The sequence below is a fragment of the Haliaeetus albicilla genome, chromosome 13 (assembly GCF_947461875.1).
Source record: "Haliaeetus albicilla chromosome 13, bHalAlb1.1, whole genome shotgun sequence".
NCBI lineage: Eukaryota > Metazoa > Chordata > Aves > Accipitriformes > Accipitridae > Haliaeetus > Haliaeetus albicilla.
Window position 1 is genome coordinate 39,286,572 of NC_091495.1, and position 23,477 is coordinate 39,310,048.

Sequence of the window (23,477 nt, forward strand, 5' to 3'; positions counted from 1 at the left end):
TCCCCCGGATCCCCCCAAAAACCGCCCGGACCCCCCCGCACCCCTGGCGGGGGCGGCAGGAAACGAATGGAACAACTTGAATGGTGCAGCCGGCGGCTCTGCGCATGCGCCCGCGCGGCCCCAGCGGATCCCACCAACCGTCCGGCCGCTCTTAAAAGGGGAGCGGCGGGTCTTAAAAGGGCAATGAATGTTCTTAAAAGGGCAATGACTGTTCTTAAAAGGGCAACGGCGGGTCTTAAAAGGGCAACGGCGGGTCTTAAAAGGGCAACGGCGGGTCTTAAAAGGGCAATGACTGTTCTTAAAAGGGCAACGGCGGCTCTTAAAAGGGTCACGCCACACAAGGGTCGTGGTGGGTCCGGAACTTTTTTTTTTTTGCCCCTGCCCACCAAAATAGTTGTTTTTGAAGCAGCAAGGAAAGAGAGGGAAAGACCCTTCGCGTCACGCTGCGGATCTTCTCTTTGGTTTTGGAGGGGGTGTTTTTGTGGTGCTCAGGTGGGGTATGTGCGCAGCGTGGGGAACGCGGAGTACCCCACCGCAATATTGGGGTGCGAGAGGGCAGGGAGGGCAGGGCTGCAGGAGCTGGGGGTTTGGGTGGAGGTGAGAGCACCGCTGGGTCATGCCAAGGCAGTCAGATATGTTGGCACCACCCTGACATGTTGATTCAGCAGAGTTTAGCCTCAGCCGCTGCAAAATCCCCTCCCCGGCACGCCTCACCTGGGTTTACATGTGTGCTTAACTTCAAGCACCCGCTCAGGCGTGTTGCTGAACAAAGGCCAGGGCTCTGTGGCAGGCGTGGATCCCTGCAAGATGTTCGGGATAAAATAGAAGCTGCTTCCTCTTCCCAGAACAAGAGCAGGGCTCAGAGTCCTCTCCGGTGGACCTGGCATCGCCTCCCTGGGCCACCTTCCCCTTGGCCATGCATGCCCAGCAGTGGTCCAGGGCACCCCGGCTCCCCCATCCCAGTCATGGCCGTTGTCAGGGTGCCAGCACCCCTCTGCAGCTCCTCCCTGTGCTCCCCACCTGCCTTTAAAATCTGCCCTTTCCTGGTGGGGAAACCGAGGCACAGAAGTGTGGCAATGCCACCGCTGCGGCACCAGTTAGGGCTGGGCTCCAAGGCTGGGCGCTCTGCCCTGCCTTGCACCCAGGGCACGTCTGGATCCGGCTGCGGGGGCTGCACCGGGGAAGGGACCAGCTTCAGGCCCTGCAGACACCAAGGTCAAACCCGGCTCCCAAAAGCCGGCTGTGCCCTGGGGTGCCTGTTACCTTTGAGAGGATCTTTATTTGTGAGCTTAATTGGTGGTTTTTCACATATGTATTTATATACCTGGGGGACAGGGAAATGCTCCCCTGGAAAACCAGCCGGGCGGCTGCGTGGATGCTGGTGCAGCTCAGGGCACAGCAGGCTCCAGCTGGGACTCCCCTCCCTGGGGAAACACCTCTTGCTTCCCTCCCTGCCTCACCACGAGCCGAGGCATCTGCAGCAAAAAAGACCAGGCAAGCCATGTGTGGGGCCTGGAAGACCCTAAAATAAGGGGTTCTCCCTTCCTGAGCTCACTGGGGCTTGTGCAAGGAAAGGGGTGCTGCGGGATGCTGGCTGGAGCAGGACCCCCGGGCAGGGGACACCAGCCACAGCTGGACGGACAGCAGCTGCAGGCAGACACAAGCAGGGCCGGGAGTCACAGTGTGTTTATTGTGGGGAGCGTTTTGGCGGGCACGTACACCTCGGGTATGGCTGGCACGCTGGGTCCTGCCCGGCAGCGGGGCTGGAGGGGGCTGTGGGCAGAGGGAACTGGTGGACATGCACGGAGGGGGACGGGAACAGGCCAGCCTTGCTTCTGCGGGTGGTGGCACGACCTCGGCAGCATCCAGCCATCCTGGAGCATCCCGTTGGCCTCAAGCACCCCATCCGCATCCACCTCGGAGCATCCCGTTGGCCTCAAGCATCCCATCCGCATCCACCTCGGAGCATCCCGCTGGCCTTGAGCATCCCATCCGCATCCGCCTCAGAGCATCCTGCTGGCCTCGAGCATCCATCTGCATCCACCTCGAGCATCCCGCTGGCCTCGAGCATCCCATCCGCATCCGCCTCAGAGCATCCTGCTGGCCTCGAGCATCCCACCCGCATCCACCTTGGAGCATCCCGCTGGCCTCGGAGCATCCCATCCCGCTCGAGCATCCCACCCACCTCAGACACCCCATCCACTTTGGATCATCCCATCAGCCTGGGAGCACCCCAGTGTCCTAGGAGCATCCCACCTAGCCCTGGCAACCTGGCCCTGCCTGTGCACATCCCTGCCGGCCGCCCCGTTCCCATACCCCCAGACGCCCCTGCCGCAAGCCTCCAGCCCACTGCCTGAGCGGGCAGAGGCACCCATACCCCCCCACATCCCTCCCAGCCCAGCCAGCATCGCAAAGCAGGCACCCGAGGGCATCGGCTTGCAGGGCAAGGGGTGTCCCTCCCTCCTGCCCGCATCCCTTGGGCTGCTGGAAGGGCAGCTGTGGGTGCTGCCCATGGGGAAACCAGGAGTACCAGGGGGAAACCAAGGCCCGTGGCTTCCCCTGGCAGCGGGGGCCACGGGGCTGGGCACTGCCCCGGGGGCAATTCGAGGAGTAGATGAACATGGGGGACCGGGAAGGGGGCTGGCAGGGGGCTGTGACCACGGGGCAGAGATGGCTGCAGGCAGGAGGAAGGGGCTGGCGGGCGCATGCGTGTCCTCGGGCAGGAGCAGGCAGCTCTCCGGGGAGGAGAGAGCCGCGTCGGGCAGCCCGGGCTCTGCCTCCCTGCTAGAGGCTGAGGTCCACCACCACGTGCCGGTAGACCAGCGTGTTGGCCTTGAAGCTGGGAGCCAGGAGAAGCTGCACGTCGGCAGCCGGCACGTAGCGGAAAGCCCGCGGCGCCTGCACCGACAGCTCCTGAAACTTGACGAATTTCTGCTTCTCCTCTTCCCACAGGTAGACGTGGGTGAAGGAAAAGTCACTGCCCAGGGCCAGGTACTGCCGTTGCTCCACCGAGAAGGGCTGCATCACCATGGAGCCGCGGGACGGCAGCGTCTGGAGCTCAACGAAGCGCTGCCCTTCCCATCGCACCACCTTGGAGTCGCCAATGTAGCGGCTGAGGCAGAGGAATTGGTCCCGCTTCACCCTGAAGTACTTCACCATCTGCACGTCCAGCATCTCCCCCACCTCCCCTTGGGGCATGAATTGCTTCTGCGCCCGGCTCCACTGGTAGATGACGGGGGCTTGGGAGCTGCTGGAGATGATCAGCCGGGGTTTGCCGTCGTTCTCCACGTATTCCACGTCGGTGTCACGGTGCCAGGCGTGGAGGGCTTGGTGGGAGTAGAAGCCGTTCTGGTTGAGGCGGTAGAGGCTGGTGGAGCCCGCCTTGGAGCTGTCGGCGATGACGAAGTACCAGTCGCCGTCGATCTGGAAGGCCTCGATGTCGTTGGGCTTGCGGGTCTTCTGGCTGTCGATGTCCTGGATCTTGATGAACTTGTCCACGGCGGTGTCCCAGCGGTAGATGTAGGAGCCACCGAAGAGCTGGGCCACCACCACGTACAGCTGGTTCTGCGCCACGATGGGCTTGCAGTGCACCGCGGAGTGAGCTGCCAGGCAGGACCACGTCACGCCGGGGCCTTGCCCTTCCCAAATCACCCCAAACGGGGGTCACAACCCGGGAGGGGACCCCCACCCGGATGCCTTACCGGGGATGCGGTCGAAGTCACGCAGCTTGCGCTCCACGTAGTCCCACTTGAGGATGGCACAGCTGCTGGCACCGGGCTGTGCCAGGGCGATGTACAGGTCGCTGGCGTAGGTGAAGGGCTCAGCCGACACCGACTGGAAGGGCAGGACCTGGTGCACCACAAAGTCTGGGGGCAGGGAAAGTCGCCAGTGAGGGTCTGGGCATTTGGGAGTGGGATGACGGGCGGCCGCGGTCCCTTACCCGTGGTGATGCACTGGAAGTCACCGAGCGCCAGGTCCCGGATCCGCTGACCTTCGAACTGCGCGGGGCTGCTGCAGAAGACGGCGGGGACCGTGGTGTTGGTGCTCTCCAGCCACTCCACCAGCCACTTGATCTTGCAGTCGCAGGCCAGCGTATTGCCCCGGAGGTCCCTGCCGAGGATGGCACCCAGTCACCCCAGCACCCGGCTCGGAACGAGCAGAGCGCCCTGCCCGAACCCCAAGCACCAGGATGTCACCCTCTCCCCAGCCCGGTGTCCCAGGGGTCCCCAGTGCCACAGCAGCCTTACAGGTCGCTCAAGATGTCCAGTGGCTTGAAGAGGTCCCGGGGCAGCGTCTGCAGGTTGTTGTTGGCCAAGGACCTGGGAGGACAAGAGGGGTTGTGGAGGTGACACAGCCCTGGCCACAGGGAAGGGGCAAGAGCCATCCCCCGTGTCCCCGGGGAATGTGGGACCCCCTCCCTGGTACTCACAGGTGGGTCAGGGACTTGAGTCCACGGAAAGTGGCCTTCGAGAGTGCCTGGATGTCGTTGTTCTCAATGAACCTGGGGCGGGAGGAGATGGTGGCACGGCTGCCCCAAGGGGATCGGTCCCTGCCGATACCCCCACCCTCCCCGTGCCCTCCCCAGGGTCGTCCCCGTGTCCCCCTCCCCGTCCCACGTACAGGTACTGGAGATGCGAGAGGCCGGCGAAGGCATTGTCCCCGATCAACGTGAGCTTGTTGGAGTTCAGCAGGCTGCAAAAGAGAGGGAGGAGGCGTCAGCACCGGGGTCGGGCAGGATGGGCACGGGGGGCACCGGGATGCCCGTCCGCCGGCGCGGGAGACGTACAGGAACTGCAGCGAGGGGATGTGGGCGAAGGCTGCCTCTCGGATCTCCGTGAAGGCCGCGTTCACCATCGTCCTGCCAGTGAGACAAAGCTTCAGTGCTATGCGGGAGAGGGGACAGCAGCTGGGGGGCTCTGCCACCCCCGTACCCCTCAGCACCATCCCTGCTGTCACACGGTGCGTGCCAGTGCAGCCCCCCCCGGCAGCCCCGGGATGCTGGGCAGGGAGCAGCCCATGGGAGAGCGGTCCCAGCAACAATCCTGCCTGCTGGGGGTGACACGGAGGGGACGGGGTGCTGGGACCCACAGCAGGGGCTGGCACCCACCCCACTCGTGCCCACGCCCTGCGGTACCCCCCGGCCCGAGTACGTATGCACACACAGACATACAGCTCCACGCACACACACACGCATTCGCCACGCACACTTGCATTCCTGTCCAAGGCTCCGGTGTCCCCCAGGGACCATGCATCAGGACCCGTCAGCCGTGTCCCCTTGGGGCTCTGGTCCCCAAGGTCACAGCAGACGGGGAGCGCGGCGGGGACGGGCTGCAGCCCTGCTCCATCCGTCACTGATGGATGGCTGCCTGGGCAAGGAGACCTGCTGCTGCCGCAGGACACGGGGACCGATCCCCGGGGTGTCCCCACCCCGCTCTTTCCCCCGAGAGACCCCACACCGCCTGTACCCCACACCGCCACGTGTTTGCCCCCGATGCAGCACAAAGAAAGAGGCTGTCCCTGCCACCCCAGGGCAACCAGAAGCCCCTGCCAGCCCTGTACCCCTGAGCTGCTCCCCGTCCCCATCCCTGTACCCCTGAGCTGCTCCCCATCCCCATCCCTGTCCCCGGAGCTGCTCCCCGTCCCCATCCCTGTCCCCGTCCCCACCCTGCTGCCTGGGTACTCACAGCGAGATGACCTCGGGGGGCAAGTTCCTGGGCACAGCCTTGGAGTCCACACAGAAAGCTGTGTCCCGGGTGCAGGAGCAGCTCGGGGGGCAAGGGGGTGGCCGGGGTGGCCGCCGACCCCCCGCCGGCAGCCAGAGCCAGGCCAAGGCGAGGAGGAGGAGGAGAGCAGAGAGCTGGCCCCTCAGCATCCTCCTCCCGCGCCGCATCTCCATCACGCCCTGGCCTAGCCCTTCTCTCTCCCCCAGGGCTGGTTCCTCTCCTCCTGCTGTGCCCGGGAGCTGTGGCGAAGCCTTTTCTTCTTCTCCTTCCCCAGAGATTTCAGTGTGGAGGGGAAGCGATGGTGGCGGTGGAGGCTGCCGGTACCCGACTCGCTGCTCTGCAGCGCACCATGCTCCTGTGCTGCGGGAAGGAGGGAGGGAGGGAGGGATGCAGCTGAGTGACGGCACGAGCATCCCCGTGGACGCATGTCCTCACCAGCGTGCAGGCGTGCAAACACGGGGGTGCACGCCAGGGAAGGGGGGGGGGCACTGGGTGCTCTCAGGGTGCAACGAGATATGGGATGGGAGGGTACCCACAGGGATTTGCAGGGGTGATGCGCTCCCACCCCGTTGTTTCGTGCTGCAGTGCTGCCCGCGCCAGCTCCCTGCCTGGCCTGGCAGCAAGTGCTGCCGGGTGGCAGGAGGCACTGGGCACCCGTCCGTCCCGTCCCAGGCACGGTGTTCCCAGCCAACAATGAGCCCAGCCAGTTCCTTCCCCATGCTGGGAGGGGGGGGCCGCAGCTGCCTGTGCATGGGGTTGCAGAAACCAGGGGTGCAGCACCCCCAGGGGATGCATACTAAGGGTGCTGGGTCCTCAGCCAGAGCCCAGGGCTGGGCGTGGATGTCAGGCATGCTCTGCCTGCCCGCTGTTTGCCTTGGCCCCCCCCCGTGCTGCCGGCTAAATGCCGGGAAGGGGCCCTCGGAGGTTTCATACCCCCTCCCCAGCTCTTCTCCAGGCTCAGCAAACAGAACACAAGTGGCACCTTGGCAGCTGGGGTGGCTCCAGCCTCCTCCCATCCACCCAGGACCCTATAAATCCCCCCAGGTCCGGCTGGCAAAGGGACAGGAGCCACACGGTGAAGGAGAGCGAGATGGACGACAGCTCCAAAGAGGCACTGATGGAGGAGGCACCTCCGGTAAGGAGCACCCATCACCCAGCCCGGGGGGGCCGGCGTGGGGCTGAGCACCTTCCCCGGCCCCACGCCAGCAGCTCAGCCGGGTGCTCCCCTGTGTCCCCAGAGGTACACGGCCTCCCCCCGCCTGCCCTGCATCCCCCATCAGCTCAAGTGCCTCCTGATCGTGGTGGTGGTGGTGGTCATCCTCGTGGTGGTCATCGTCGCCTTCCTCCTCCTGGGGCTGCACATTACCGAGACGCACGCCGAAACGGTGAGGCAGCACCGGGGAGGAAGCCACGGTGCCGCCGGCTCCGGTGACGGGTTTGGGAATGTCACCGGTTGCCGGCGCTTTGCAGGGATGGGCTTTCAACCCCGCAAAGCTCCCTGACCCCCCCCGCCTCCACCTGGCAGGTCTTGCGAATGACCATCCATGGCCTGGATGGCGAAGGGACCCCCCAGCACCTCTCCATGAGCAAGAAGGAAAGGACCGGGACATTCGCCGTACGGGACGGGCTCAACGCCTCCGCCATGGTGGTGTACGACTACAGCAAGGTGTGCGGGCAGCCCCGGGGACAGGGCACGCCGGGGGCGGGTGGTGGCAGCAGGGACGGAGCTGAGCTGATTCGGGTCTCTCTGCAAATAGCTGCTGGTCAGCTACAGGTCCTGGCGTCACCGCGCCTGCTACATCACCCGCCTGGACGAGGACAACATCCCAGGGCTGGATGCCGTCACCGAGACCTTCCAGCGCCGGCAGGTGAGCGGTGGCCATCCCGTTCCAATGAGGCTGCTGGGCTTGCGGCAAGCGTCTGCTGGCGGGGAGGCTGCTGGCAGCCCAAAGTGGCAGCCCACCCATGTTCTCTCACCTGCAGGCTGAGATGAAGGAGGCTGGGGACAACGCCATGCCCCTGGCCGACCGCTCCATCCTGGGCACCACCATTAACATCCTCTGCAGCACCGTCCCTGTATACTGGGTGTAGCACTGGCTGGGGTTGGCTCCCCAGGGGCACAGGACAGCGAGATGGGGATGTCACTGTCCCCACATTCTCCGTCTTGCCTTCCAGATGGGATGCCCAGGCATCTCTCCTCCTCCCCGGCCCCATCCTGCGTGTGGCCCCCGGGGCAGCCGCCCCACCGTCGGGTTGCTCCATCCACAGCCCCTCGGCACCGTGGCTCTCCCACAGCACTTGCAATAAACAAGTGGGATTTGCCTGGGGATTCACGCTTCTGTCTGCAAAGTAAAACCGGTGCCCTCGCCTCCGCGTGCGGCTCTCGTCGTTCTCCCCATCCCGGCCAAACAGCCCTTCCCGGGGTGCCGGGGAGAGGTGGCACAGTGCCCCGGGGATGTCTCCCGGTGGGATCCAACACGGGTAGATGCATCCTTCGTGTCGGCGTGCTCAGTCCAACCCCAGGCGGGAGCACGGGAGGGCTCAGACACCCCCTCCCTGGGGCAGCGGGACCCCCCCATGTTGCACACCATGCTCCCAGGCTGCGTGGCCAGTGTCCCCGCTTGTGCCCTCCCAGTTTGCACAGAGGGAAGGTGAGATGGCAGGGGTGACCTCTGCACCTCCAGCCCGTGGGCACAGGCAGCACACCCAGCCAGCCCCAGCACCCCTGCGGGGTCTGGGCCACCCCTCCATGAAAGGTCCCTGTCCCTGTCCCCTCCTTGTGCAGACAGAGACAGAGGGACTGTGCCACATCCCCGGTGAAAGCCAAGTCCTGGGCTCAGCAGGGCATCCACAGACACACTGATCCGCTTGCTCCGGCTCTGCCCCATCCCTCGTCCCCAGCAGCTCCAGCTCCTCTGCCCCAAAGCAGCCAGGAGCATCCTTGGGGGGGCAGCTACAAGTGCTGCACCGGCCAACAGGGGCTTAACAGGGCTGGGAGGGAGAAAAGAGACCCTGGGAGGACCCAAGCCAGCCCCCCCAAGGTTCATGGCAGTGCTGGGCAGCGTGATTTAGCCTCCCAGCAGGCACTAACTCCGGATCGTCCCTGCAGCCACCGCCATGGGCTGTGAGGAGGGTCGCAGGTCCTGGGGGCTGACGCTTTGCTGGGAACAGGAGGGAAACTGTCCATTGCCACATGTCGAAGCAGGTCTGGCAGCTCTGCTCCCTGAAATCCCCGGTCTGGCCCTGACCCTGTGTCACCCCAGAAAAGAGCAAGGCCAAGAAGCGTGCGTGATAAGGGCTCCCACAGCCTCTCCTGCGCACGGTGTTGGAGAGCAAACAGCCAGGAGCCACTTGAGGGTCTCCCGTGCTCCTCGACACCCTGGGACAGGAGGCAGCTTGCAACACGCGGTGCACCCCCTCGCCCCCACAACCTGGCTGCAAGCATCTGGGTTCCCGAGGGACTGAGGAGGGGGCCCAGGGGTGGCCAGAGGGGTCCCAGCCTGAGCCCAACCACAGGAGACTCATGTGCAGGCAAGACCAAGGCACAGCGGTGTCACCCTGCCCTGCCAATTGCACCACCCAGGGTGACACACCAGAGCTGGGACCCCCTCACCCAAAGCAAATCCACACTGCGGGCAGCCCCGAAAGCCCCAGCACCGGCGACACGAGCTCCCGTGCTGCCCGAGCATCCTCGGGACCGAGGTTACGGAGCACCCAGCCTGGCCACGGTCCGGGAACATGTCCCCACTCTGTGGTGACCCCACTTGCGATTTGTGGGAAAGCTTTGATGTCCCGTTTGCACTTTGCCCACCTCAAGCAGCTCCAGGTGCCCGAGCTGGCGAAGGGTCATGGGCACCGAGCTGGGTCTCCCCTTGACTGCGGCCATCGCCGGATGCTCCACCCTGGAGAGCAGCTCTAACCCACGCAGGAGGGTTTGTTTTGGCCCCAACACCTCGCTCCAAGGGCAGCAGAGAGACCCCTCGTGCTCGGGGACAAGTGCCCTCAGAGCCTCTTGATCAGCGGGTTCCCAGGGGAACCCAGCCCCAGGGAAGGCGGTCAGCAAACACAAGTGAAGTGGGTGGCATGCCAAAGCCCGATTGCACACCAGGGCCATGAGCCCGTTCATGGGGGGCCACTCCGTTCCCCACGCCTGTGCCCTGGTATAAAACCCTCTGCGCCGGCTGCTGCGGGGCAGCCTGGGCTGGGAGGAGGAGGAGGAGGAAGAAGAAGAGGAGGAGGAGGAGGAGGAGGCAGCAGCCATGGAGAGCAGCATGAAGCAAGTGGTGGTTGAAGAGCCACTGGTGAGTCTCTGCAACCAGCAGCAGGGTGGCACGGTCATGCTGGGAGCATCCCTGCGCCCAGCAGAGATGTTCGGCACAGGGCTTTGCCCGGTTTATCCCAGCGAGGCACCGGTGCACGTTGGATGGAGGAAGAGCCTGCGGGATGCTGCATCCCCAGAGCCCAGAGGCAGCGGGATGGGAGCTGCTCCCTGCGGCAAACCCATCCCCAGCCCACCCGCATCCCCCAGCTCTCATCTCCTTCCCCCTCATCCCAGCTTTCCGCCTTTCCCATGCCTATAGGACCCGGAGAAGTGTTGCTCCCAGGGATGCTGCAAGCCGGGCTGCTGCTGCTGGCCCTGCGCCGTATGCTGCTCCAAATGTGCCCGATGCTGCATGCCCCGGTGCTGCAAATGCCCCAAATGTCCCGGCTGCCCTGGCTGCGCCTGCATCAAGCGGTCCCTCTGCTTCGTACCTCGCCTGCTCTGCTACCTGCCCCGCAAGCTCCTCAGCTGCCACCACCTCAAGTGCCTCCTCATCGTGGTGGTGGTGGTGGTCCTGCTGGTGGTCATCATCGCTGGTGCCCTGCTGATGTGGCTGCACGTGGACCAGCAGCACGCCGACGCCGTAAGTAGGGACCCCCATCACCCCCAGGAAGGAGCTGGCGCAGGAGGTGAGCTCCCCTCATTCCCCCCCCTCCAGGTCCTGCGGATGGGGCTGTGGAGAGAACCGGCCTGGGAAGAGGATGCAGCCACTTTCTACCTGGATGGTGGAGATGGAAACTGGGCCATGGTCATTTATGATTACAAGAATGTAAGCGGGGAGCCCTGTGCGGCCGGGGGGACGGGGAAAGGGTGATGGGACCGAGCTGATGTGGGTCTGTTTGCAAACAGCTGCTGGTGACCTACAGATCCCGGCTCGACCATGCCTGCTATGTCACCCGCGTGGACAAGGACAACATCCTGGGGCTGGACACCGTCGCTGAGACCTTCCAGCGCCGGCAGGTGAGCGCCGGCCACCCCGCTCAGCACCGGCTGGGGCAGGATGGGGCATGGGGGGCACATGGCAATGCCCCGGGCACCGTGCCTCATGCAACCCCCCCGATGAAGAATTGGGGTGCAGCATCACGCTGCTCCTGCCTCATTTTTTCTTCTCTCCCCTTGCCAGGCTGAGAAAAGGCTCGCCATGCCCCTGGCTGATCGCTTCCTCCTGGGTACCACAGCCAGCATCCTCTGCAGCATCGTCCCTGTCTACTGGGCTTAGCCTTGCCAGGTGAGTGCAAAGGGTCCCGCTGCCCGCAGGAGTGGGCAGGGGGGCTGGCAGGGAGGGCTGGGGGACCCCCACCCACCCAGCTGCACCCTCACAGTGCCAGGTTTGCCTTGCAGCATCCCCAACGGACACGGCGTTGCCGCAGCCCCTCTGTCCCTCCAGGAGCATCGCCGACACCTCTGCAGCTGCCCCCGCCGGCAACCCCTCACCCACCCCAATTTTGGGAGGTGCCGGGGCCCACGCGATGCCACGGGGCTGAGCAGGAGGTTGTGGGGTCAGGGGGTTGGCGTTGAAGGGACGCGGGGGGCTCCGCTTCGCCGTGCAGCACCGCATCCCTGCTGCAACTGCGGTGCTGGGGGGGGGGCGGAGGCGGTGGGTGGGTGGCTGCTTGGGCGAGCGCCGCGCTGTGCCGGGGGACAGCTGGTTTGTCACTTAAGTCTTCCCAGCTTCGCCAAACCCAAGTGCAAAAATGAGCTTAAAAAAACATGACATTTAAAGAAACAAAATTCTCCATTCCAGTTCTTTGCTCCCTGCTCGCCCGGCTACCGGCAGCTCCCGGCTTCCTTTGCCTTAAAAATGCATTTAGGGGCTCTGAGCAGAATTTAGGTGAATTTCTGATGTGGCCACAGCCTGGGGACTCACGGGGGGGCACCCCCCGAGCATCGCTTGGCACCGAGGCACGGGACTGACCTGAGCTGCCTGCTCCTCCTGCCAGCCCTGCCAGAGGCAAGGCTGTCCTGAAAAATGTATCTGTCCTCTCCCGCTCTGCAGAACTGAATAAAGGATAAGGGGAAGAATCAGGACTCAGAGCTATTCCTGGCAACAGCCCATGTCGAAGGCGGCCACGGCCACCAGACTGCCTGAGGACTGGGATTATTAGGACCGGGATGCTGGTGTTATTAGGATCAGGCGTTATTAGGATTGGGATGCTGGTGTTATTAGGATCAGGCATTATTAGGACCGGGATGCTGGTGTTATTAGGATCAGGCGTTATTAGGATTGGGATGCTGGTGTTATTAGGATCAGGCGTTATTAGGACCAGGATGCTGGTGTTATTAGGATCAGGCGTTATTAGGATTGGGATGCTGGTGTTATTAGGATCAGGCATTATTAGGACCGGGATGCTGGCCCCAGGACCAAGCATTCAGTGCAGAGTGGGGGGAGCGTGGAGCAGCGCAGCCGCAGCCCCCCCCGGGGACGGGAGCCCGCCAGCAGCGCAGCTGCCTCCCACCGGCACTGCGGCCATCCCGGGGTGGGGGCCACGAGCACCCCACCACCCCCACGCCTGGATCTGGCCCCCGCTCCCCACTCTTGGCAGCCAGGGAAGCTTCTCCCCGCAGGGAGAGCGCAGCTGCGGCTGGCCGGGATGCGGGGCTCCCGTCCAGGGCCTCCTGTGGCTCTGGGGCACCCCCCCCGCTCCCCAAAACCCTTGCCCACCCCCAGCTCAGCTGCACCAGCGAGCACAAACCGTGGTGTGGTTTTTATTTGAAAGGCTCCCGGGCTGACGGGCCAGCCCTGGGCACCAGCATTCACCCGGAGCAGCAGATGGCAAAGGGTGTGCGGAGTTTTGCAAGGGCTCAGCACCCCCGCCACCGGCTCAGCCTCCCCCCCGCCCCCCCAGTGATGGAGCAGCTGAAGATGAGCTGTCAGAAACTTGGCAGGACCTCGAGGTCCTTGTGCAATAATTCAAGTGTCCTCGTTTCTCGAGCCTGCGCAGGCAGGGGCAGGCGAGGTTTGCAGAGGACGAGTGCTGCGCCTCCGGGTGCTGCATCCCGGAGGGGGGGGGGGACGGACACCGGAGGCACCCCAAACCCCGATAAGGGGGGTGTCAGCCCTAGTAGCCAGGCGCAGAGGTGCAGGCAGAGGCGTTGATGGGGTGGGGGGCCGGGGGGTTCACCCTGCCCGGGGACAGGCAGGCAGCTTCGCACTGCTGCCGGCTCTCGAAGCGATTGCGGCTGCCGCCGCAGCCCCCGTACCAGAAGAGCGAGCAGCGGCCGGGTTGGTGACCCTCGAAGAACCACTTGGGCGAGAAGGAGTGGCAGGGTCCCGGGTCCCTCGCCTCCAGGCAGGCAGCTGCAAGGCGAGCGGCACAGCACCCTTACGGCAGGGCCAGAGCACGCAGCGCGGTTGCGTGCCGGGAAATGCACCCCACGAGCCAGCCGGTGCATGAGCCGGCAGCCCTGCCTGCTTCCCTGCCTGCTTTCCGCTCACGAGTCACCCACCACAAGGACACCCCCTTTAACCCCCCCGCCTCGCACGCTCCTCACCCTGCGTCATGTTGCTCTTGCCCACGCCGGCTTCGTCAAGACCTGCCCGGGACGGTCACGGCATCAGCCGAGCGGCGGCACCGAAAACTCAACCGTGCCCCCTGCTCCGGCTGGGGGCACCCCCATGGTCGCCCCCCCCACCCCGGTCCCCTGCCCACCCTCGCCTACCCTGGTCCACGCAGGCGCGGATGCAGTCCTGCTCGCTGCCGAAGCGGTTGGCGTTGCCCCCGCAGCCCCCGTACCAGAAGCGCTCACAGGACCCCGTCTCCCACCGGTGGTACCACATCACGGAGAATTGGGTGCAGGCACTGCCGGGGTCCTTGTCCAGGGTGCACGGTCCGGGAACGGCCGCAGCCCTCCGGCCCTTACCGGGGCCGGTGGGTGCTGTGGGCATCCCAGTGGGGACCCTGGGGGTCCTGGGAAGGGAAATCAGAGCAAATCCCCCAAGTATGTGCTGGGGGATGGAGGATCCCCTCTCTAGGAAGAGGAGGTGCAAACCCCCCCCAGCCCCCCAACTCGTATCACGGGGCACCGAGGGATGCACAAGCAGGGGATGGTCCCGGTGCCGCTCACTCACTGCGCAGGGGTCCCTGGGGGGGGCTTGCCGGTCCTGGTGCTGGCGAGGGGCACCTCCTGGGGGCACCCCGGGGTGCTGGGGCGCTGGCTGCTCTCCGCTGTGGAGCAGAAGCGATAGCAGAGGCGTGACAGAGATGCAGGCAAGGAGGTTTTGGGGGGGATTGAAGCCGCCTACTCCCGGAGCAGCCGGGAACGGGACCCAGAGATGCTCCAGCCCCCCAAGACCTCCCCACCCCGCTCACCCCGCAGCCTCCTGAGAAAGCCCAGCGCCGTCCTCTCCGCGTATCCCATCTCGGGTGGGTGAACCGAGCCCAGGCGCAGGGAATGGTACCGCCATGCCGGCAGTGCCTCCGGCATGGCCGCCTCCGGCTGCTCTGTCCCGGCTCGCCCCAGGGAGAGCACCAAGATGCCAAAATCCTCACACTGGGCAAAGGGGGCCAGCGCCTGCCGTGCCTCCCCGTCCCACAACAATGCGGCCCCCGTCCCCACCACGAAGAGGATGCGGAGCCGGTCGCCGGAGCTCTGTGGGAAGACATGCCGGAGGGTCCACGCCACCGCGCCGCTGGCAGATGCTGCAGCCCGCCTGGGCACCAAGGCGAGGTGGAGACGCTCCCGGAGCTGCTCCCCGGAGCTGGGCAGCCCAAAGGGGACCTCGGCCAAACCCTGCCCGGGAGTGGAGGGTCCCGTCAGCACCAGGGCGATGCGGGTGCCACGCTGCACCAGATCCGGCCCCGTGAGCTGCAGGTGCCCCAGGAGATGGTGGAAGAGCTCGCCAACAGCCTCCAGCCTCTCCGCCAGCATCCCTGGGGCTGCGTTGTCCACCACCAAGGCCAAGTCCACGTCCGGCAGGTCAGGGGATGGCACGGCTGTGGTGCAGCTCTCGGGGTGGCAGAGATCTGCGATGGGAAGAGATGGAGGCTGAGCCCCAGAGCCGGCCAGCACCCATCCCCGGTGCAGCCCTGGGGCTGCCTACCGAAGCAGAGGATGCAGGGCAGCACTGCATCCCGCAGCACCGCCGCATCGCCAGCCGGCTCCGCCGCCGAGAGCTGGACCACTCGGAAGAGGCTGTTAACCTGGGGGTGAGGCAGAGCCGGGGTGAGGGGTGAGGGCTGGGGGGACGACAAGGGACCGGGGGGAGCAGCCACCAGCCCCAAGGCTCACCTGGAAAGCCCGCACCACCTCGGGCAGCGGGCTGAAGGTGAGCACTGCCGGCACGATGCCCAGGGCTTCGTACTGCAGAGCAACGTCCCCGATGCCCTCCAGGTTCTGGTTTCGGCCGCTGGTGACGAAGAGGACAACTTTCCTGCCCAGGGTGGCCGGCCGGACCCTTTTGAGCACATGGTGCCCCACGAAACGCATGGCGGTGGCCAGGCGGCCGCGGCGGGAGGAACGGGTGGGCGAGAGGCGGCGGAGGCGGTCCAGCAGCGCGGTCCTGCTCCCCATCTCCCCGGCACGCAGCAGGTAGGTAGGGGTGGCCGCGTAGGCCAGCACGGCCACCCTGGCCCCCGCTGGGCAGCCCAAGGGGGAGATCTGCAGGTCCCGCAGCAGCAGGGCCAGCAGCTCCTTCATGCGGGAGAAGAGGGCTGGCGATACGGTGGATGAGGTTTCCAGCACCAGAACCAGCTCGGTGGGGAAAAGCGGGCAGGACGGCGAGGTGGTGACTGCAAGGGGATGGTGGCATCTCAGGGGCTGCTGGAATAGCCCCCCCCGGGACACCTTGTGCTTGTGGGACCCGTGCCCACCCGTCCACTGCTGCCTTCATCCAGGCACACATCCATTGGCTGTGCCCCCATCACCCAGCCGTCCCTCTGTCCCCTCTGCCCTGGTCCCCCCACCGAGCCGGTCCCCATCCCCTCCTTGCCATCCCTGCCGCTATCCCAGGCTCTCACCGCAGCTCCGGCGGATGAAAGCCTTGAGCTCGCAAGGCTGGAGGGATGCACAAAGCGGCGTCAGTCCCGGCTCTCCCACCCAGCTCTTCCCAGCAAACCCAGCAAGGCTTGCTGGGGCCAGGCGGCCACCGAGCTCCTCTCTGTCCCCCGAGGACACCCCTCGAGGCCGGGTCCCCATCCCCAGCCGGCCCTATGTCAGCATCCCGTACCGTGGAGGGGGGAGTGCCTGGCGAGCCCTTTGGGCCCTGGAGCAGCGGGAGAGGAGAGAAACAAAGAGGAAATATGAACAGGGAACACATCCCCGAGCACCGGGGCTTCCCTGCTCTTTGCACAACACAGGATGGTTGCAGAAATGTGGTAGGAAAAAGGGAATTTGCAGGGAGTCACCATCTCTCCCGGAGGTCCCGCACTGCCGCGGCCGCCTGCTTCTCCTCTGCTCCCAGGATTGCCCTGGAAAACCCCAAGGAGTTGAGCGGGTGGGCACGGCAGGGGGGCAACGGGGAGGGGGCTGCACCATACTCACCCTGCGCCCGGGCAGCCCTCGTGCACCCTTGTCCCCTGGGGATCCTCTCTCACCCCCATCACCCTGGGGGGGGACACTCGGAGGAAGCTGACCATGTCCTTACCAGCAGCCCACAGCGTGGACTGGCCGGCCCTGGTCAGGTCCCCATGTCCCCTTCTGGCCCCCCACGCACTCACCTGAGCCCCGGGGTATCCTGGCAGGCCCCGAGCACCCTGGGGGAAGCATCACACATGAGGGGGTTCGGGACCCCCGGCAGCCCCACGGGCAGGGACGGAGCTCTGCCCCACGCTCATCCCACCCGCCTCCATCCCTGCTCCGCACTGCCGGTACCTTGTCACCCTTCCTCCCTGGAGCACCTCTCCGGTCACACCCGTTCTCACCCTGGGAGGGGAGAAAAATCCCAAAGCAGATTATTGTAGGACCTACACAAACACCCCTCTTCCCAAAGCTTCTTTGGCCACAGCTTTTCCATGCCTTCCACTGCTGCAGTGCCCCTGGGGAGGATGCCATGGCCCTGAGGGACACAGCCTTACCAGGGTGCCTTTGGGTCCCCGCGGTCCCACGCTCCCCTTCTTGCCCTTGTCTCCTGCCTGCCCCTGGAAGAGAAAGCAGGGCTGCAGGCTGGGGGTGCACAGGGGACGCGGTGAAATGCCGTGCTGTGGTATCCCTCACTTTGTCCCCTTTGGGACCAGCTGGTCCGACTGCTCCCTGGGAGCCCTCAGCTCCGGGCAGACCCTAGGTGAAAGGCAAAGGCGGATCGAGGATGCTGGGGAGCACCTGTGGGTTGGGCACCCACTGGCACGGCCACCAGCTTGGGGTGGCCACCAGCACCCACCAAGGACCCCAGCACTGGGAGGGGGATGGCACCTGAAGTCCTCTGCGCCCTGGGTGACCGGTGACACCGTTCGTCCCCCGCAGCCCTGGCAGCCCCTGCAAAGGGAGAATGGAGGGGGCAGCGGCGGTGCCCACCCGGGGGTCCCGGTGCCAGCGGGGTCTGCCCTGGCCTTACCTGGGCACCTCCGTAGCCCTTCTGTCCCTCGGGGCCAGGGCTGCCACGGTTCCCCTTCTTGCCCTGCAGGGAGACAGGATGGCTCAGGCTCCAGTGGGGAGATGTCCCCGGACCCCCGCATCCCTGGGCTCTGCCAGCCCTACCTGCACTCCCTGCTGCCCTTTCTGGCAGGAGGTCTGTGGAGGAAAATGCCATCAGCCACCGTGTCCCCATGACAGGGGCACGTGGCACCGGGGCACCCGGCGTGGACCTCGGTGCCCCCCTGCCCGCAGCACCTACCGGGTGAGCAGGGGGACCCGGGGGCCCCGGTGGCCCCGGGGGACCCTCCTGGCCAGGGTGTCCCTGGAAATCATGGGCGTTGAGAGGGAAGCAGAGCTCCTGGCCGTCCTATCTGCACATCTCATCCCCAAAAGGGTCCTGCCGACTGCCTGCTCCACTGCTGCCACCCGGCATCCCTGAGCATGGTCCTGGCCCCTGCCAGACCTTACCTGGGGACCCCCATCTCCTCTCCACCCTGGGGTGCCAGGCTCGGGGCTTGTCCTCCCAGGTGGCCCCTGGGGAGCAGAGGTGGGTGCTGAGCGAGCCTCCCAGCACCCCATGGAGCCGCGGGGCTGTGAGCCCATTACTTACCACCTCGCCACAAGGGCCTGGGGGACCCTTCTCCCCCCGGGCACCCCGGGAACCTTTCTGCCCCTAAGTGAAGGCAGGAGGAAGGGATTTAGCAACCAAGCGGTGGGCGAAGGAGGCAGTGCTTCGCTGAGGCTCAGCTGTGCAGTGCCGTACCTGCCTCCCCCGGGACCCCTTCTGTCCGGGGCGGCCAGGGGTCCCTGCTTCACCCTGGGGAGTAGAGAGGAGGCTGTGGCTGTGCCTGATCCCACTTGGGTGTCTGTGCCGGGATGGAGGGGTGGTTGCACCGGCTGGCTGGTGCAATGTGCCACTGCACAGCTCACCTGCTCCCCGTCCACACCGTCATAGCCGGCTTCTCCAGGAGGTCCCTGCAAGGAGGTGACACGGTCTGGTGCCAGGTTATATGTCATGGGGTGCAATAGCCAGGTTCTGGCTTTGCCCCATTTCCTGCAGCACCCCAGGCCATCCCACCCCTCCATCATGACCATCTCCCATTCCCCTCCCCGCATCCCTCTCTTCCCTGCCCGTCCTCGAGGTCTCCCTGCCGCTGCCAGCTGTCCATGGCCTTGGCCACCATCGGTGCCCGCAGGAGCCACAGGATAAACCACGAGGCAGGGACGTACCTGCTCCCCGGGGTGACCCATGAAGCCCTGCAAAGAGACAAAGAAGAGCAGCCGGGGAGCGGTGGGCACCCTCGCTGCAGGACAGAGCCACGCAGGGCTGGGACAGCCCCTCACCTTCGGTCCATACTGCCCTGGGCATCCCTGCATCCCTCGGCTGCCGTGGAGACCTCGGGGTCCCTGCTCCCCCTGCACTCGGGAGGAGGTGGGGGGCCATCAGAGGCAATGCGGTGACGGGGGTCCCCTTACCCACGGGGCCACCCTCTCCTACCCCTGGGGGTCCCTCGGCCAACTCACGCTGTGTCCATGCTCGCCCTCGTCTCCAGCACGCCCCTTGCTGCCTGTCATCCCCTAGAACAGAGAGACCCTGCAAGCGGCAGCCATGACCCCCCGGCCCGAGGATGGACCCTGGGCTGGGAGCCAGCTTGGCTGGGCTCCCTTCCCAGCTCGGGGAGGAAGGGCTTGAGCTGAGCCGAGCTCCCAGGGCTCCTCTTGGCCCTGGGAAAGGGATCCGGGGCTGTGCATGCAGCACAGGGGTGCAATTCTCCTGGGGAAGTGTGGGGAGACCCCCTCATCCCCTGGGCCTCAGTTTCCCCCTGCTTCGCTCAGTGCTTTGGCACCGTGGCAGCAGCTTCAAGGTGGGCACGGCCCAGAGCCCACCCATCTGTCCCAGCAGAGAGGGATGGGAATGGTGGGACTGCTCTCCTACGGGCATGGTGGGGGGCCTGGGGAAATATCCCCTCTGATGGGGAAGGGAAAGGTCTAAGCCCTGCTCCGTGCTGTCTGCGGCACTGGGCATCCCTCCCCCATCCCCCCGCTCCCCCGGCCCCTTACCTTCTCCCCATGGGAGCCACCAGGGCCTTGTGGACCGGGCAGCCCCACGCAGGTGCAGGGACACATCTGGCAGCACGTCCGTTCTGCCAGGGCCAGCTGTGGGGAGAGGGTGGCAACCCCGCTCAGAGCCCACGGGACCCCCACCACCCTCCCCACCACAACCCATCCTCACCAGCTCCTGCGCCACGTGCCCGCCGACCTCCGGCATGTCCACGGTGAGGTGCTGCCCACTCGCCAGCCATCTCCCAAATTCCATCTGCTGCAGGTCCCCCAGCCCCGTGACGTTGTTCACCGCCACCGTCACCAGCAGGTCAGCCTGGTCTGGAGGGGACGGGGTGTCGTGGGGTGTCACATTGCGCAAGGGTGGCCCCCCCCGGTCCCCGCCAGCTTTCCCCACTCACAGGGCTCACCCATTCGAGCCCCACGCAGCCGTCGCCGTCCCACCTTGCAGCCAAGCCGACGTTGCCGCCTCCTTCATCTTCCCCGCATCATCGTCCAGCCCATCCGTGAACACCAGCAGCACCTGGGCAAGGAGTGGGGGGGGGGTCCGGTGCTCTACAGCAGCCCCCAAGAGTGGGAGCGCATGGGGAGCCATGGGCACGCCTGTGCCGGTGCTATACCTTGGCATCAGCCGCCTGCCGTGCCAGGGTGCCGAGGAAGCTCTGCAGGGCGAGCTGGTTGAGGTAGGAGCGCTGGAAAGCGTGCGCCCGTGCCAGGCGTTGCAGCACGTCCATCCAGGGCTCCCGCAGCCGCTCCTGGAAAAGGGTTTCCCCTTCCCGCTGCGTGCTCTGCAGGCTGAGGCTCAGGTTGAGCGGGCTGCAGGTGAGGTGGTCCAGCGCGGTCAGGTCCCGCAGGACCCGCTCCAGGTAGGGCTGCAGGTTGGATTGCTGGTAGTCGGTGACATCCAGGGCCACCAGCACGTGGAGGGTGCATGGTCCTGCGGGGCAGAGCACGGAGACCCAACCGGGCTACGTGGGATCCCGGCTGAGCGGGCTGGAGCGCGGCATCTCCCACGGGGACATGTGCGCCCCACGGTGGGACATCTCCCCGGACACAGGGATGTCCTCACTCACCCGCCTGCCGGCTCCGGACCCCTGCGGCTGCGAGGACGAGAAGAGCCGCAGGGAAGCAGACCCCGCACAGCCCCATTTCCCCGGCGTGGCACGGCTCGGTGGGACACCGCGGTCACCGGCGGGGAATCAGCTCCTCCCGTGCCCGGCAGCTGCGAGGCGTGAAGGCAGGGCTGCGGCCAAGCGGCAACCGGCAGCGACGAGAGCAGAGCACCTGCCTTAGGGAGACGGCGGGCCCAGAGCTGTCTCCAGCTCTCCATCCATCACTGCTTGACAGGTCATCCATGGAGCACAGCCCAGCCCCGGGGCCACTGTGGCCGTCCGAGCCGAGCCAGCTCTGGCCTCATCCTGCCCACCTGCTTGGCTGCTTGCAGACAGCGCTGGGTGTGTTTTGCTGGGGTGTTTTGCACCCCCGGGGCTGCAAGCGCTCACTCCTGATGAGCTGTGGGGTAGCTGGGGAGGACGTGGGGGCAACACAGGGCAGGACACGGGGGTCCCGAGCTCCTTGACGGAGCTGAACCGCTCCTGGCAGGGTTTTGGGTTTTGCCCCCAGCGCTGTGAGGACGCCCGCGCAGCCTGCTGCCCTCCCAGCTCAGCCTTCAGGGCTGCACTTCGGGCAGCTCGCAGTGGAGATGCAGCTTTCCCAAGGGTTTTGGGGATGCCCTTGGGAGCTGGCGCGGCAGCCATCCCCCTGTCGCTCCGCAGGCAGGGAGCGGAGGGACGGAGAGATGCGCTGAGGTCAGCACCAGGAGCCCTGCCTGCCCGTCCTGCCACACCGGGTGACCCGCCTGCTTTGCCGATGAGCGGGACGCAACCCACCCCACGGCCTGACCGCGTGGCCAGAGCAAGAGGGGAGAAGGCGGCCGGAGCCCAGACCTTCGGGAACGAGCAAAGCGAGAGACCAAAGACTGCGGTAGGAGCCGAACTTGCGGCATCGCCACAACCCCACAGTGACTGCTTGGGAACAGAGAAACCCCCTTACCTCTCCTGCGCCTTCGCCGGTGCCGGGGATCCACGGCACGCAGAGTCGGGCAGTGCCGGACGGTGCAGCTGACCGCGGGCTGCAGGAGCTGGCCGCCTGCGTGGGAGGATGTGCGTTTGGGGGGTTATTTATTCCAGGGCTCGAGAAAACATCATATGTCCGACACGTCAGGGGGAGCTGCCTTGCAGCCAGGGAAGAGGCTCCCGGGCTCCATGGGGCTGGCCCTGCCAGAGCAGGCAGCTGCCCACCGTGGAGCACGGACCACGGCACCCCACGACCACCCATCGCCTCCTGGGAAGGTGCAAGAAGAAGCTTATGGGGCAGACCATCGAGGGTCAAGGGAGATTGTGGTGCTTGGAAAACTACGTCTGCAAGGGAGTTGGGTCCCAGGGAGTGAACGCCAGCGTGGGAAACCCAGACTGGTCCAGGGAGGGATGTGGGGAAAAACCTCCACCGAGAGCCCCGGGTCCCCGGAGCGCTCCGTGAGAAAGGGGCGATATCAGGGTGGAAACCAGCGGCCAGATCCTGACATAATGGATTTACATCATCCGGGGACTCAGCCCTCAAACATCCTTCCCAGCATAAGCAAAACAGAGGGATGGAAACGGAAAGTATTTCAAAGCCCGGCTTGTTTTTCACGGGGGATCTGTTTGTTTTCTCGGGAGACCAGCTAGAGGTTGGAGATGAATTAGGCAGTCGCTCCCCGCGTTCCCATCCCCAGGCTGCACCGTGCAATGTGTGGGCTGGGGATGGTGTGGGGAAGCAGAGCGAGACCAGTTTTCAGGGGTTTATTTATTCGTTGAAGGGGAAAGGTTTACTGCATGTAGGTTTTGCAATGCCGGACTAATGAGCAAAAACACATCCCGAGATGATCTGCTGTTGGGGGAGGAAAATAAGAGATATCCTTGTCCCGAGATAAGGCGTGAAGGAGATTTCCCCACGATCTGCTGTGCCTGGCGGGAACAAGTCAGGCCCTGAATGCGGGAGGTCCCTGAAAGCAAAGGGAAAGAGGATTTGGGGGTGGGGGGTTAGTGGGCAGGGGAGGGAGTGGAGCCTGGATGCCTGTGTGCATCCAGCGTGTCCCCGAGGCAGTAATTGTATGCAGTAACACTGAACACTTGAAAACTTAAAAAATAACATTAATGTGAGTTATGAGAATATTGTAAGTAAGACGATAGGACTCTGTTTGTCTGGGAGCAGCACGAGCAGGCTACGCTGCATGGGACGATGAGCCAGGAGCCGGAGGGGCCCCCGCTCAGCCCCTCGTCCCCACTGCAGCACGTCCCAGGTTGGGACGTGCAGGAGGGACAGTGCAAGGGGACAGGGGACATGCAAGGGGACGGCCCCCCCTGCACGGGCAAAGCAAGGCTGAACTCAGAGCTCTATCTAGTGGCGAGTGGGTGGCTGGACCCCATTTCCCTCCCCAGGCTGGGGGTACCCTCACCCCTGTCTTGGGGGGGACGCAGCCACCCTGACCCCCTGCACCAGCTCCCCAGGGTGGGCGGCTGGGAGCTGGCAGAGGGCAGCGAGCGAGGCGGCACCTCTGGGAGCACCGTGGGCTCATCCTGCCCCGTGTCCATCACCTCCCCGGCGTGGCCCCCACCTGCCCCTGGGTGCCCGGGCATGGCCCACTGGTGGAGCTGAGTGGCCCGTGGGGACCTCGCCGTGACGGGCTTTGCTGAAGTGGCAAAGCTTTGACGGCAGGTGTCACTCACAGACCTCGGCGCGCACACGCGTGCACACGTGTGCACACACGCTTGCACACGCGGCCACACGGCCCAGCCAGGGTTGCCAGCCGCCTCTCCCATGCC

The 23,477-nt window shown here is 65.4% G+C and overlaps 4 protein-coding genes across 18 annotated transcripts; 2 read left to right on the forward strand and 2 right to left on the reverse strand.

Annotated features, from left to right (window-relative positions):
- Positions 1 to 1,668: 1,668 nt before the first annotated feature.
- Positions 1,669 to 6,339, reverse strand: LGI3 (leucine rich repeat LGI family member 3). Of its 11 annotated transcripts, none has more exons than XR_011327585.1 (10): positions 5,685 to 6,162; positions 4,787 to 4,858; positions 4,621 to 4,692; positions 4,430 to 4,501; positions 4,248 to 4,319; positions 3,941 to 4,110; positions 3,702 to 3,866; positions 2,130 to 3,602; positions 2,045 to 2,086; positions 1,669 to 1,959 (listed from the first exon to the last, which is right to left on the reverse strand). XR_011327585.1 is itself a non-coding variant. In XM_069800992.1 (9 exons), exons 2-9 carry the CDS (start codon positions 5,894 to 5,896, stop codon positions 2,785 to 2,787), a joined length of 1,653 nt encoding a protein of 550 aa, XP_069657093.1. In that variant the 5' UTR covers positions 5,897 to 6,083; positions 6,260 to 6,339; the 3' UTR covers positions 1,669 to 2,784. The 11 variants fall into 11 exon arrangements, 2 of the variants coding, with proteins under 2 accessions (XP_069657093.1, XP_069657092.1); XR_011327580.1 differs by having other exon boundaries at positions 1,669 to 2,002; XR_011327584.1 differs by adding an exon at positions 1,960 to 2,002 and having other exon boundaries at positions 1,669 to 1,916; positions 2,045 to 3,602.
- Positions 6,340 to 6,484: 145 nt separating this feature from the next.
- SFTPC (surfactant protein C) lies at positions 6,485 to 8,045 on the forward strand. The gene is made up of 5 exons (XM_069800995.1): positions 6,485 to 6,858; positions 6,962 to 7,108; positions 7,249 to 7,389; positions 7,481 to 7,591; positions 7,707 to 8,045. Exons 1-5 carry the CDS (start codon positions 6,625 to 6,627, stop codon positions 7,812 to 7,814), a joined length of 741 nt encoding a protein of 246 aa, XP_069657096.1. The 5' UTR covers positions 6,485 to 6,624; the 3' UTR covers positions 7,815 to 8,045.
- A 1,903-nt stretch (positions 8,046 to 9,948) lies between these two features.
- Positions 9,949 to 11,518, forward strand: LOC138688865 (surfactant protein C-like). Its single transcript, XM_069801360.1, has 6 exons — positions 9,949 to 10,024; positions 10,304 to 10,627; positions 10,703 to 10,813; positions 10,894 to 11,004; positions 11,168 to 11,272; positions 11,386 to 11,518. Exons 1-5 carry the CDS (start codon positions 9,983 to 9,985, stop codon positions 11,261 to 11,263), a joined length of 684 nt encoding a protein of 227 aa, XP_069657461.1. The 5' UTR covers positions 9,949 to 9,982; the 3' UTR covers positions 11,264 to 11,272; positions 11,386 to 11,518.
- A 1,216-nt stretch (positions 11,519 to 12,734) lies between these two features.
- LOC138688700 (collagen alpha-4(VI) chain-like) lies at positions 12,735 to 21,822 on the reverse strand. Of its 5 annotated transcripts, XM_069800999.1 has the most exons (32): positions 21,667 to 21,822; positions 20,688 to 20,836; positions 20,235 to 20,551; positions 20,059 to 20,137; positions 19,787 to 19,935; positions 19,615 to 19,710; positions 19,078 to 19,131; positions 18,898 to 18,969; positions 18,784 to 18,810; positions 18,484 to 18,528; positions 18,317 to 18,370; positions 18,164 to 18,226; positions 18,022 to 18,087; positions 17,813 to 17,875; positions 17,677 to 17,709; positions 17,534 to 17,596; positions 17,392 to 17,454; positions 17,197 to 17,259; positions 17,058 to 17,120; positions 16,855 to 16,905; positions 16,701 to 16,736; positions 16,525 to 16,587; positions 16,389 to 16,451; positions 16,211 to 16,246; positions 16,002 to 16,038; positions 15,274 to 15,773; positions 15,086 to 15,185; positions 14,355 to 15,008; positions 14,114 to 14,210; positions 13,705 to 13,952; positions 13,537 to 13,578; positions 12,735 to 13,342 (listed from the first exon to the last, which is right to left on the reverse strand). In XM_069800999.1, exons 2-32 carry the CDS (start codon positions 20,761 to 20,763, stop codon positions 13,104 to 13,106), a joined length of 3,612 nt encoding a protein of 1,203 aa, XP_069657100.1. In that variant the 5' UTR covers positions 20,764 to 20,836; positions 21,667 to 21,822; the 3' UTR covers positions 12,735 to 13,103. The 5 variants fall into 5 exon arrangements, with proteins under 5 accessions (XP_069657100.1, XP_069657097.1, XP_069657099.1 ...); XM_069800996.1 differs by having other exon boundaries at positions 18,484 to 18,810; XM_069800998.1 differs by having other exon boundaries at positions 18,484 to 18,810; positions 20,688 to 20,898; positions 21,667 to 21,819.
- Between the last annotated feature and the right edge of the window lie 1,655 nt (positions 21,823 to 23,477).